Genomic DNA, 14542 nt, shown 5'->3' with positions numbered 1-14542 from the left:
AGGAGGGAGGGAGAGGCGCTTTTATCAGGGGGTCGGGGGAACAGGTAGGGACGGGCGCAAAACACAAACAAAACACAGAGAAATCCTAAAAGAATTAAATTTAAAAGGGACAAATTTAAAAAAAAACACCGAAACAAAAAAACCTCAAAACATAAAGCCACTCTGCACAAGCTGTCGCCCGCACGGCAGAGGTCCTGCGAGGCAGCACGCTGCGCCAGCGGATGAGCCAGGGACAAACTCCTGCAGAAACTTCTCTGGCCCGGCCCTGCTCCGTTCCCCGCGGCGCTCGCAGCGAGGACCCCCCGCCCCCGGGCTTCCCCCCGCTCCTGCCGGCAGGGCTGCAGCGGCCCGGGCCTCTCCTGCGGGACAACCGGGCCCGAACCCGCAGCACACTGCTCGGGAAGGGCCGCCAGGGCTCTCCTCCAACATTGCTAAATTGTAATGAAAAATTGCAGCTTGTTTCGGCGCGCCCCCTCCCTCTGTACGCACAGGCGCACACGGATACAAACACACGCACACGCAGGCACACACAGGCACACTCACACACGCACTCTCACACACGGCCGAGCCACAGCAAACCCTCTGCGAACTCCAAAGCAAAGCTCCAAAACCGTGCTGCGAGGTTCGGGGTTTCGCTTTGTTCCTCCTCGCCGCTCCGCCCGCCCGCACCTGCCGGCGCAGAGGCTCCGCCGAGCCCTGAGAGGCCGCGGTGCCCGGGCAGGGCCGGCCCGCAGGACGGAGCTCGCTCTCCCGCTCTGGCACAGCCAAACGCGCAGCTCCGGGAATTTCCATTCCACCCCGGGCTCCTTTCCTTTCCAATTCGCGAATCAACCAGCCCCGACACTCACTGTAGCGCGGTACGTCCTCGCCAAGTGAATTGATTCCTCAAAAGCAAAATAGTACCAAACTCTCGCAATTCCCCGTGCCATCGTCAGAAAAACTGGTTTTAATTACCAAAACTGGAATAGCGGCGGTGCTAACTAGCAGGCGATCAAACCGCAATCAAACTTAAATCTCTGAGCAGTTAGCTATAAACTGTCAGCAATTGAAAAGTAAACCTGGTGCACACAAAGGCTCTGTTTAATTTTCTTGTTGTAATGGCTCTAAATGAGGACCCCATCACTATGCAGTTAAGCGGTGTTGCTTGTCCCCCTGAGGCGCTGATCAGTTCTTTTTAATGTGAGAAAACTGGCAGCTCGAAGCCCGTCAATGGAGCTCCCACAACAAAAGTCCTGAAAAGCTGAATGAATTGGGTTTGTAATTACTGCTTCCCTCTCCCCCCTTGCAGCTTATCTCTTATTCATTCAACATACATTGTCACCTAATCGCACACTCCCAACGTTATTTTGGGGTTTTTTGCCTTTTTTTTTTTAATATCTACTACTACGGACATGTTTGTTGTAGAAATTAAACAAAATAATCCTCCCTTCTCTCTCCTCTCCTCACCAAGAAAAATGTTGAAACGACAGTGTCAGGCGAGGCTGACTGGCGTTAAAAAAAGCAAAGACGAAGCTCTTCTGCTATCAGAATGTCAGCATTTTCATATATCCTCGGAAATCTCACAACCACCGAAGCAGGTTTTACATTTTAGTATTTGAGTTAGATCAGGATTTAAATGACTGAAGTGTATCTAATCACACCTATCAGTAATGGGCCTCTTTCTTTCAGTGGGACTTACATTATATACTACTTAAATTGCTGGGCTATCTACCTCCCATTCGGAGGCAGATATCCAGCTCTGCTGCCCGTTGGGGACGAGGAGGAATTAATACTGAGAGAAAACACTCTGCTGTGGGGATCACCGTCACCCCTGATGTCCCACCCGGCACCAGTGGGTATCTCAAGGAATCAAAACGTGGTTTCGGCCAAGAAATGTGTGTCGGCAAACGAGAGCCACGCGCTGGAGACGGGGCTGTGAGGCAGAGCCTCTCCCCAGATCCCCCACCGCAAGAAGCTGTCGGTTGCAGAAATAAGTACAGCTATTACAACCAAATCTACTAACAGTCTAAATAATTAATTGAACCATTGCTCTTTGACCCTTGGAAAGTCCAGTAGGGACCCGTTTGTAGTAATAATACCCCCGAATGAGCCCTTGTCAAATATTCATTTAGTGGTTAATGTGAGCGATTTCCCCCTGGGACAGTCTGTAATACCAGCTTCCCAGCTTTGGCAAGAAACCCTGCTAATCTACCTCTCCAGTTCCGCAAAATATTTTAACACCCCAGTACTTAAAAAGCCGTAAAAAATCACAGGGGAAACTATAATCTTATCCTTGGGTTCACTTCGGCTGTGTAGAAGGTTAGGGAAACATTACACTGGTGCTCTTGGGCCGAGCATCATTCTGGCTGTAAAATACACAACAATTCGCGAGAGGGAAACCACGGAGAGCCCCAAATGTCTTCAATAACCAAAATAAAAACATACCCACGAGCTCTGCTACACATTTCAGCTGCCATAAACGAAAGCTCAGGATAATGGCTTAGGTGTAAATGGTGTTATTGAATGTGTTGAATTTAAAATGAGCAGTGGACAATGGCGTTCCTCTAAGTAGCACTTTAAAAATAAAACTGTTCAGCTGTACATGTAAAATGCTTTGGGTTATCCTCCCTAAATGGATAAATGGATGGATGGATGGATGGATGGATGGATGGATGGATGGATGGATGGATGGATGGATGGATGGATGGATGGATGGATGGATGGATGGATGTAAGGAATCTGTCCAAGGGATATCAGGTTTCAACCACATATATTCCAAATTGTACTCCGAAATCTAAGCTTAAACAAATTGCCCTTATAAAAAGTTGCTGAATTCACTAAGCCTGAATATGTGGTTTAGTTCCTTTTGTTCAGGGGTATTAGCTCGCCTTCTCTATGCGAATTGTAAAAGGACCAACATTTCCAAATACCCCCCTCGAATATTTTAGTTAGCACTTCAAAAAGGGGCCAGGTTTTATTGCTGTTAATTGGCTAAGATTCGCTTTTAAAAATGGAATCGTGATATCGATTGGGCTTTTATTCCTGGTTCTCTTTTCTCAGCGAGGCAAGCGGGAGCGGGGATGTGGGCTCGTTACCACGTGAATAATCCCCAAATGCATTGCAAACGCTCACAGCTCTGAAAAAGAATGTTTTACGTAGTGTAAAAGACACAGAAAAGGTTGAGAACCTGCAAAAATTGTTGTCCTGCCCAAGTATCGCGATGATGCAGAAATGAAAGAGACAAAGGGAGCTAAACTATAAAACCAGGCAGTGAGCAAACCTCCATGTCTCCTAGTCTGGCAATGCTAGTTTTCATCTGGACACCAGGCTTCAAGGATGGAGGCCAGAACAGAGCTTAGGAAATAGCAATACCAAATAAAAGCCACAAACAGTCAGGTAATTTTGTGTGCGCGTGTGTGCATTTTACCCAGCCTTCTTCCCCGGACCTAATGCACAATCCAGTGGCTGACAAGAAATACTGGAGAGAAAAGCTCAGCAGTGCTTGCTTGCCCCGTTTGTGTGCCCACTTTGTGCCTTGCCTAAGCCAAACATCACATGCTTTCCTTGCCACGTACCAGATGCCATTAGCAGAACACAGGACCAGTTTGCAATCACAGTACTTCAAATCCCAAAATTCGTACCTTTTCCATTATTATTATTATTATTATTATTATTATTATTATTATTATTATTATTATTATTATTATTATTATTATTATTATTATTTACATCACCCTCTCTCGCGTTTCCCATAAGGGAAGCCGCGTTAGCAGCACCAGGTACCTGCTGGGGCTGCCGCAGGGACTGCCCGGCTGCGCTGCCCATCGCCCCCTGCCCTGCCTGGGCCGCGGGGCCTGGCGCCGGCCGGGGCCGCCAGCGCGGAGCGGCGCGGAGCCCCGTCCTAGGCAACTGAGGGTACGACTGTACAAAGTAAAACTCTACCTGGCACGGACGGTGGATCTCTCCTTCTATATGGCGGGCGCCACCGCTTCTCTTTGGGGCTGTGACCGGCTGCAGAGAGTGTCCGAAACGGGGCTACACCGCGCTGGCAATTTAAGAAATAGGATTCAAGAAAGAGCTGTGATAAAACGTGAAAGTCTCTGGCATTCGACTGTTTTTGTTTGTTTGTTCGGTTTTTGTTGTTTCTTACCTCTGCCCGGCCAACCCTACGCCCGCCCCCACCTCTCACCTCCTCCTGCGCGGCCAAGGAGCCAGGAGAGGAAAGTTTGGGAAGCGGCGGACAAAGGGAGCGGGGAGGGCTGAGCCCGGCCAGGCCGGTCGCGCTCGGGTTCCCGGCCGTGGGAAGCCGGCTCCCCTCCTGCCTGCCCAGCGGAAGGAGGCACGGTTGGGAAAGGGAAAAGAGAGAAGTGCATTATCCGCCTGTGGGAGCCGGGAGGCCGCGGCAGTGCCCGCGGCCCGCCCGCCGCTGCCGCCGGCCCCGCCAGCTCCAGCTCGGCCCCACCGCGGGCAACAAGTGGCCGAAGGCAGCGGCGACAGAACCCCCGGAGCCCGGAGCACCCCGCGTCCTCGGGAGGGAAGGGAGGGAGCTGGGAAGCAGCCTCTCACTCCGCGTTCCCGTCCCCCCCAGAAGGAGGCACAGGCATTTATTCCATTAAAGCTACCGTACTTTCTCTCTCTACATATATACCTATAAAAATATTCATGAGTTATATATATTTAGTTATATCTTACTGCATTATTTATCGTATTCGGTTGGCTACGATGATACCTTCTACGGCATGAATTATTCAAAAAACATCTTGCGTTACAAAAATAAATCCAAGACTCAAGCGGAACTTCAGTGTCCATATGTCAAAAATTTATTTATCTCAAACTGTGCATAATGGAGTAAAAACTTAACTTGAATATGTACCTGTTATAAGGATGGTATTAGTTCAAATATATACATGGACTGTCGGCAGACTGATTTCAAATAATACAGAGCCGAATCTTTAAAATACAACTACGGAAAATGAGGAGAAAAAAAAAAAAAAGAACTTAAAATATCATCACAATAAATTTACAGAAATATTACAAACCATAAGAAAATATTTCAAACACAGTAATTTCAGGTTGGTAATTTTCCTTTTTTTTTTTTTTTTTTCCTTTGAACAGGATGAAGTCTGGAAACAAAAAGTTATTATAAATTAACAAACGGAGTGTGAAACTGCATGGCATGGCAATTTTTGCTTTTTAACAAGAAGTAAAAAAAAAAAAAAGAAAAAGAAAAAAAATTTAGTACAATCTAAACGTTTGCCCTTATGCAGCAAACCAAGCCCATGGTTCGCAAGTACTCATCCTACCTTTTTTATCTTTTGTACAATTTCTAAAACAATTTAAATGTCCAAATGCCATAAAATAATTTCCTCTCCTCTCGCAGCTGCTATAAATTCAGCTGCCACAACCACAATGGTCCAAGAAGACTCTAATTTTTAAAAATAATTGGCAAATTCGCGAGCTTGTTTTTTTTCTTCTCTCTATATTGCCAATGGACATTCTGATTGCCATGTGTCTTTTGATAAATACTGTACAAAAGTTGCTTGCAAATATTAAAACATCTTCCTCTTCGCTCTTTGAGTCTAGCTCTAAATATTATTGGTAAAGACTTTTGCAAACTTTCTGCAAAGTTCCTACCGTTTTAACTAGAACTTTTTAAAAGTTTTGTGTAGTTGCTTCCCCTCCGAGATCTATACAAGTTCCTTGTCGGTTTAATTTCTGACACCCCCCCCCCCCAAACCCCACCCCCACCCCCCTTCCGGAGTTTTCTCTGTACAAAAATAGTCCAAAAAAAAAAAAAAAAAGTCCAGAATTTCTAATAAAAGTTTTTTTGTTGTTTGTTTTGTTTAGTTTTCCTTTCCCTCCCCTCCCACCCCCCCGGCCCCTTTGTCTTACATATGTGATAGAGGGAGTGTGCCATTAATGGCTGTGCCAGGAACAGGTGCACTCTGGTAGTGTTGGGACATATGAAGTCTGCTTGGGGCAGCTGGTTCTGGTACTTCAGCACCTGGTAGATACATGCTGATCATGTCCCGAAGGTCCCCAGCTTGGCAAGGAGCCCTTGAATGAGACGAGGAAGTGACTACGGGGGGACTGGAGCTGGATTCCGTCTTGACCACCGAGCCCATGGAGCCCAGGGCCATGCCCGGGGTCCCTTGCTGGGAGTAGGACATGCTGTAGGTAGGCGATCCGTTCATGTAAGTCTGCGAGCTGGTCATGGAGTTGTACTGCAGGGCGCTCACGTCGTAGCGGTGCATGGGCTGCATCTGCGCCGCGTTGTGCGCGTTCAAGCCAGGGTGCTGCGGGTAGCCGAGCTGCTCTTGCATCATCCCATAGCCTCCGTTGGTCCAGCCGTTCATGTGCGCGTAACTGTCCATCCTCTGGTTCACCCCAGCTCCCAAGGTGGCCCCAACCCCTACCCCAGTCGTCATGGTATTGGTGCCCGGTGCCAGTAAGCCCCCCGGCAACGTGTACTTATCCTTCTTCATGAGGGTCTTGGTTTTCCTCCGGGGTCGGTATTTATAATCCGGGTGCTCCTTCATGTGCAGAGCTCTGAGCCGCTTGGCTTCATCAATGAAGGGTCTCTTTTCCGCCTCGGATAAAAGTTTCCACTCCGCCCCGAGCCGCTTGCTGATCTCGGAGTTGTGCATCTTCGGGTTCTCCTGGGCCATTTTCCGCCGCTGCCCGCGGGACCACACCATGAACGCGTTCATCGGGCGCTTGACCCGGTCCGGGCTGTTCTTCTGGTTGTTGGCGGCCGAGTTGGAGTTGCCTGTGCCTCCCCCCGAAGTTTGCTGGGGGGCGGGAGGTTTCAGCTCGGTTTCCATCATGTTGTACATTCAAACTACTTTTGCTGGAACCAGCCTTGAGCAGAGAAACGAGGAGCAGCCGCTGCGGAGTCCCAAGCCGGACTTTTTTTTTTTTTCTTCCTAGGGAGGGGTAGGAAAGGGGGGAGGGGGACTCCCCAAAACCACACTTGGATCAAGATCAGGATCTTCTTCTTCGCTGATGGATTAATAATGCTAATAACTACTATTATTACCGCCGGAGTCTTGATTTTAAAAAACTTCTTCCTCCTTTTTCCCTTTTCTCTGCCTGCCGCTCTCTCTCTCTCTCTCTCTCTCTCTCTCTCTCCCTCTCTCTCTCTCTCCACCTCGGTCTTAAAGAGCCAGCAAACTACTTTACCCCCTTTTGCAAACACACACACTCTCTCTCTCTGCCTTGACAACTCCTGATACTTTTTTGAACAAGTTAATAGACAACCATCCATGTGATGGGGGCTTGTCAGGCAATAAATGCGTTCGCTCCGGCCAATCAGCGCGCGGCGGCTCCGCCACTGAGGACAAGTCTCTTCCCCTGGTTTTGCATGAAACGGGGCGGGGGCTGGGCGCGCCGGGACGGCTCGGCGGGGAGGCGGGCCCGGGGGCGGCCCGGGCGGCCACTGGGAGCCTTTGTATCTCCCCTTCCAGCAACAGGTCACACACGCCTTTTGGAGGAAGTGGGTAAACAGCATTGTTGCTACGTGGTGGTTTTTTTTCTTTCTTCTTTTTTTTTTTTTTTTTTTTTTTCCTTTAAGTTGATGTTGGCTTGGGGCTAGGAGAAGCCATGGGGGGAGCGGAGCGGGGACGGCTTCCCCCAGCCCTGTGCCGGTGCCCCTCGGGACAGAGGGGCCGCCCGGCTGCGCGGGGCCCTGCGTGTGCCTCGCTCGCCCCGTCCAGGCCGTGAGGCGGAGCCCCAGGCGGGCCCTGCTGCTGCCGCCGCCGCTGGGGAGCGGAGCCCGCAGCGCGCCGCCCGGGCAGAGGCTGTGCCCATCTCCCGGCCATTCCCCGGGCCCTGCTCCGCGCCACAGCGCACCAAGCCCTTCCCCCCGGCCATCCGGCCTCGCAGGAGGGGGATGTCCAGTGCAAACACGGGTTTCCCACATGCCATCCCCGCCGAACACAAAGCGGGCCGGGACCCCTCTGCAGGTGCTGGGGAGAGGTCTGGGCCGCGCTCCGTCCGCCGCTGGGCCCGGCGGCACCGTCACCCCGCGCCCATTGCGGGCTGCGGGCGGCGCCGGGTGGGCGCAGCGCGGGGCTGGGGGGACGGCCGGGCGCTACAAATACGTAGTTTTGTTTCCCTTGTTGTCACTACACGGGCTGCACAAAGCCCCGGCTAAGTTTACTTCCACTCTCTTGTTGGGATCTTTGTTGCAAAACCGCACTTGACGACAAAGGAAGGAGGGGAGAGAGGACGCGGAGCGGGAGCGGGGGGAGCCGCTCGCCGCCCTGGCCGCGCTCCCCCGCTCTCCTCCGCGCCTCCCCTGCCTCGACGGGGTTGCTCCGCCTTTCTGTACCATGGCGCTCACGGCGTGGAGCCGGAGGGGGTGCGGGGCGGCGGGGGACCCGCAGGGGCCGGAGCGCGGCCGGGGCGCGGGGCGGGGGCCGGGGCAGTGCGGGGCGCCCCGACGGCCTCAGCCGCGGCGCTGCGGCGCCCCCTGCCGGCCCGGCCGCGCCCCGGGCGGGAGGCGCCTCCGGGAGCCGCGCGAGGGCCGGGGGGAAGGGAGCGGGAAATGACACCCCGGCGGAATAATAATAGTAATAAAAACAAAGAATAAAAATAATAAAGACCGACCGGCGAACAGGGACGCATCTATTTTTTTCTTTCTGTACGTAGAATATGCAAATGAATCCTATCGGGTCCAGTGCGTTTAATTCGAAAATGTATATATAACCCCTACATAAGTGATAGGTTAAACCGTGGAAACATAGGTGCAAATTATGAGATGTGGGGTATAACCCGATTCTGATTGTCCAGACACTCGTGAATGCATGGCGGCTGTTAACTGTCTTATTGTTCTCCCTTTGGTCTCCAGTTGATAAAGTTGTTAAAAAATAATTTTAGGGATAATTATTTTGAATTTTTTTTTTAAGGGGGTGGGTGGGCGGTGTAGGTGCTTGCTCATTGTGCTAAACCGATAAGCGAGGGCTGGCGGTGCGCAGGCAAGGGGTTATTTTTGCACTGGCTTTAGCTGCGGGAGGTGTGTGGGGTGCACGGCCCAGAGCTCCACGCAGGACCAAGCATCGTGGGCTGCCCTGTGCTCACTGAGAGCCTTTCGGGGCCTGGTCCTTTCCTAATTGCATTTATCATACGAATAAAGGATGGGAAATGCCTTACAATTGTGCTATCGGGAGTATTTACGGCTCTATTTTAATTAACACTTTTAATTATCGATGCAATAAACTGGCATATATACATAATAGTGCATTACAGGAAAGAAGGTGAGGGCGATGGCTCTTTTGGGGCATTTTGTGCCTTTCCTCTGGGTATGGAGGTTTGCATGGTTGGGAATACACACACGGGTGGGCGGAAGCAGAGGCAGACCGGGAAGCTGGCTAAAAAAAAAAAAAAAAAAAAAAGGAAAAAAAAAAAAGATGAAATGGTTCCTGATTTTCTGTATTAATGACAATAACACCACTGCTCTCTAAGAATACAGCCAGGGAAGGGAGGCCTGCAGAGGGACGGTTTAATCTGAGTGGATTTAAAAAATCGTTGCCTTTGGTATAATTTATGGAAATGAAAAGTGCTTACATTAAACAAATAGTCTGCAAATGTTCTCAGTGATGGGCTCTGCGGCACACGCACTCTTATTTCCAGGTTATGAGTCTCTTAAAAAGAAAATGAATGTTAACTACTTGGATTTTATGTATTTATTGTTCTAATGCTCGTCGATTTTTCTAAAAGCCCTACGGATACAACCTATCGTGTTAACTGTATCGGAAAGAATTTACACATTTTTATATTATTTTTTTCCCTGAACCTACTAGTAACCAATCTAAAGCAAACTATTAAGCAGACTTGTGGAGATGGGAGATTGCAGCTCCATTTTTTGTCCTTAGCTGCAAATAGAGGTTTAACTTGCAGTAATTAGGTGAGAACTAGCCAAGCATCTTACTATTATGATGCTTGTTAAAAACGCTTCTTTTCTGCATCTGCATTTGAGTGTGTTCCCCTCCACTCTTAATCTTCTTATGGAAATGAAGGCGAACGGCAGGGAACCTGCAGAGACTTAGAGAATGTCCTTGTTAACTGGAATTTCTCAGCATTGCTAATTAGCAGAGTTTGACGACCACCAGTATTGGGGAAAGCTCTGTTTAGCCACTCACAAACCCTTCCGAGGAAGAGCAGACTAATTTTATTTTGTAATTAAAATCTGAAAAGGCCCCTATTTGACAGTTAGGGCTATGAGAGTTTTATCTCCCCGTGAAATAATTACTGCCTTGATAACTCAATTTTCTGCAAAATGTCAACTGTGAGCTCCAAAAGTTTTAATTTCATTACGTTAAAAAAATAGGCAAAGACGAAAATGTACAGATAAATTTCCTCTTGCCCCTATTAGACTCTTAGCAGCCCAGCGCTCAAGTTAGTCAGGGAAGTTTTAATGAACTAACTATACCCCAGTCTCTGGGGAATTTCAGTCATCACATGGTGGGTTTGCAGTGGTATCCCGAGGAAAACTTGGGGAAATAAAGTCTGAAACGCCCTGGAGTAAGGGCCACATTCGGAGTGGGTGCGGGCTCAGGACAGGGGCAGGGGCCGGGGGAGTCTTCCCCAGCCCCGCAGGGTCCCGACCTGCTGCAGGTGCAGGATGTCCTCAGCCAAAGAAGGATGGTACACGGAGAGCCGGGGAGACCCTCCGGGCGCTCGAAGGACTCCCGGGAACTTGGGAAGTTTGGCGGGGCCGAGCTGGGCTGAGGCCGGGGACGCTCTGCCTGCGAGGCCCGAAGGCGGCTCTTCGGGGAACCTGGGGGGAGCCGGGGCGCCGCGGCAAGTGTAATCCACTCTGCTTGCGTTTGGGATGTTTTTTATTATTATTTAAAACGGTTTAATCTCCTTTTTGTCCCTCCCTGTCCAGCAAGTAGCCCGATTGTCGCTCTCAGAAGTGGCATTACACGTACAAACCAAGGAGGGGGCGAGCCGCGGCCGGTCCCGCCAGACCCCATTTCGCCCAATAATTTCATTCAAGGGCTCTAAGGACCCTTGAAAGCCGGGGAATACCGAGGGAGCCCCGCGCTGCTCCCGGCCTCCCCTTTCATCCCTGTTCTCCCGAATGGAAGCGCGGGGCGAGCACACGTGCGGCCGGGCGGGCAGCGCACGGCCCGGGCCCGAGTGGGGCTGCGGGGCCCGGGGGCAGAGGGGGCTGCGGGGCCAGGGGGCTGTGGGGGCTGCAGGGCTCGGGGACAGAGGGGGCTGTGGGGGCTGCGGGGCCCGGGGGCAGAGGGGGCTGCGGGGCTCTGCCCGGGCCGCCCGCGCCGCGGGTCCTGCTGTGCCCCCGGAGAGGCCCCACGGCCACCTCCTCTCCCGGCGACCACCGCACGCGTGAGCCGGTGCTGCGGGGCTGGGGCGGCAAAACGAAATAGCCGAGAGGTTAAAGAAAATAAGAGAGAAAAAAAAAAAAGGTGGGGAGAAACAAACAAACAAAAAATTTAAAAAAAGCAGCTCCTTTTTTTTTCCAGTGCACAAGAGGAAAAATTTAAAGAAAAATTAAAACTCGGATCCTGGAGGGAGTTTAATGTACACAATAAGCAGCAGAAAAGCCGAATCGCTCACACCACCTCTTGAAGTCGCTTTCAAAAGGCTTCTCAATAAAAGGAGAAGCCGATTGTCCAAACAGGCTTCCATGACTCTTCGATAAATATCTAACATCTTCCTCAAACTGTCCGCGATTTTTGCTCTGCATCTAAAATCACACTCCCGGGATTTCTTTCCCAAAGGAAAATATAAGTAAAGCCCGTACTTTTTCTTATGTGATCTTTAAAATAAATCAGAAAATCAAGATCAGTGGCGAGGATAAACTTAGGAATTACCGTACAACGTAACGGGGTGAAATTACAGTTGAATGTTGGCTCCTTAGCAGGAAGGCAACTCCCTCGAGCGGGATCCTTTTTGGCAGTCTATTTAAAGTTATCTTTCCTTCCTAGTTTTATAAGAACAAATGAGTTTTCTTTTCCCATTGTAGTTGAATGAACTCATGTATATTAAACAAAAAACCCCTCCTGAAGAACGCTAACTGCTTTGCTTAAACCCACAAAAGCACAAAATCCAGAATTGAAGGTTTCCAGTTCCTGATTAAGTCCCCTTAACTCTCTCAGGCTCGCAGGAGAGAGACTGGGGACATACTCTGAAAGTCTTAATGCCTGGAAGGGGCTATCTCAAATGTATTGTCTTTTCCTAAAGTTGAGGCTTCTATTTTATTTCCCTCTTTCCCCTTCACCATCTTTGTGTTGACTTAAGAAAATAATGGTCAAAAAAAGTGTCTGTTCATGGGATCACACGTGTCGCCCAAATCAAATGGAGTCCTCTTTGGCCCCTGCACAGTTTTGATGGAATTATTCCGGCTCTTCCATTGAATTCACACCGTTTCCCAAAGAAGCTGTGGCAGTTTCAATGGGAACGCCTCAGGCACAGCCTGGGGTGCTTCAAGGTTGCTTCTCTCAACGCACCTCAAACCCTGGCATCCCGAGGCATGGTTTGAAAAGTACATTAAAAAAAAAAAAAAGGGAAAAAAAAAAAAAAAAAAAAAAAAAAAAAGCCCTTTCCAGTGATTCTCAGATCACTGACAAGATCGCCCATAATGGAGCCAAGACGGTGACTTTTATCTCGCTGTTCCTCATAGTCCTTAATTTGGAGCTCATTGACAGGACAGACGGTAATGACACTTTCAGAACTGTTATGGTCTGGAGTGACAATCTCTCCATCTCGCCCATGGTTTATTGACACCATGGGCTCATTGTGTCAACTTAGGCTTGTGATTTCAGAATTCTCCAGCGACGGGCTCGTTGGAAGGATTTTAATTCAAATTATAGACTAGCTGTCTATACAGTGAATTCATATTTAGACGGCGCTTAATCGGGGCAGAGAGATGGTGCTATAAATAATAACAACAACACTTCCCATGTGTCTATCCACTGTCCTCCATCCGAAGATCTGAAAGAGCCTTTGCCGGAGGAGGCCTGGGCGCAGCGGAGAGAGGCGAGGGGGCCTGGGGCTCCTCCAGGAGCAGAAGGGAGCCCGTGGGGCTCTCCGCCGTCCCCAGCAGCCCTGGCCCCGCAGGTGTGTGCGACAGGCGGGACAGGAGAAGCGATTTAGGCGCACAACGATCTGCGGCACTGCGTGGGCTTGGGTGCGGGGTGCTGTCGGCGGGGTGTCCCAGCCCTTTTTCCATGGAAATCATTGGACAACGGGGCTTCTCCGAACACCCCGCCTGTCCCTGGGGGAGCCTTCCCGGCGGGAGCGGATGAATGTGAGGGGAAAGGCCCAGGGGGTGCCCAGGGGCTGGGACAGAAGGGGTGATGCTGCGGGTGCTCAGGGCAGCAGGTGCCAGGGACGGGCTCAGGGGGAAGCAAGAAAAGGTGAAGTTCGATATTGGCCTTTGTGGCTGTTTTTCTGGTTTGTTTCTTCAAGTCTCTCCTTCCACCGCTCAACAGAGAGATGTGGGAAATGCCGACATCCAGAAACAGCTCCTTCCAAAAGACATAAATAAACTAAAAATGCACTTTTCTTCCAAGTGGAGATGAACGAGACCGAGCACAGAGCTAGTCCCCCCCACCCTTGCTGCCAGCTGAGCACAGAGCTGACCCCCCCCCTTGCTGCCAGCTGCCTGCCAAGCCTGGGACCCGATCCCAGATTTACAGCATTTGCTCCCTCGAGTAACGTCCGCAGAATAAAACCCGGCAACTGAGTTACGAACCGAGCCCAGGAAAACCGCATTTTGGTTAAACTGATCACTCGGGACCCTTGATTTTATGTGCCAACTCCTGCCCTAGGGAGGGGGGACTTTACGACCCCTTTACAGCCCCCTCACAACTGCTGTTTCTGAGAGGAGCACTAACAACCCCTCTCCTGGAACCGGGTTAATCATTCACCTTTCGGCAGGAGTCACTAAATTTTTGTAAAGTGCCTCCTGACGTTAAACCGTGTGTACAAGCGCTCTGTATTTTTTCCGTTTCCTGTGGTAATTGACATATAATGCCTCTGTTTATAACTGCCTTGACAGATCTATACAGATGTATATTTTTGCTTAATTTCGGAGTTATGTATACCGAATGCATGCTAACTAAAGAAACAGTAAAGGAAATCTGGGAATTCCGTTGTGCAGGAAATCTGTGCAGGGCTCTTGCTATTATTTATAGAAAATGCCATGTCTTTATTTTGGGCGCTCTTACTACAGAATTGCCTTATTAGGGAGTCTCGAGCGGAGATCGAACTGAAAGAATGGAGAAAGTATGCTCAGCGCGACAAACAATAATATTTCATAAAAACCTATCCGAATATAATTTCCAAAGTGAAAAGTTTATTGTGAGACCAACAGCCATGGGGTTCATTTAATAGAAAAACTGCGGCGTTATGACTTTCATCCAGGCTGTCAACAGGAGATACAAAATAACCCCAATTTAACAGAAATAATTTGGTTTCCATTAGTCTTTCTCTTTGCACGCAAGACGCATAAACCGTGCTGGGTATTACCACATCTAGCAAATACCACCGTTAAATGCACTACACTGAGCTACGTGCATGCTATAAAATA

General features: G+C 49.9%; 1 protein-coding gene and 1 long non-coding RNA gene across 2 annotated transcripts in view; both read right to left on the bottom strand.

Moving 5' to 3' along the window:
* The window catches only part of LOC103815318 (uncharacterized), a 247591-nt gene that overhangs the window by 18077 nt on the left and 214972 nt on the right, over positions 1-14542 (bottom strand). The window lies entirely within an intron of this gene.
* On the bottom strand, positions 5868-7221 carry SOX2 (SRY-box transcription factor 2). The gene has a single exon (XM_009089063.4). It carries the CDS (start codon positions 6813-6815, stop codon positions 5868-5870), a length of 948 nt encoding a protein of 315 aa, XP_009087311.1. The 5' UTR covers positions 6816-7221.

This window comes from Serinus canaria, chromosome 9, assembly GCF_022539315.1.
Source record: "Serinus canaria isolate serCan28SL12 chromosome 9, serCan2020, whole genome shotgun sequence".
Lineage (NCBI taxonomy): Eukaryota > Metazoa > Chordata > Aves > Passeriformes > Fringillidae > Serinus > Serinus canaria.
The sequence above is the reverse complement of the archived record's forward strand: the minus strand, read 5'-3'. Positions and strand labels throughout refer to the sequence as shown.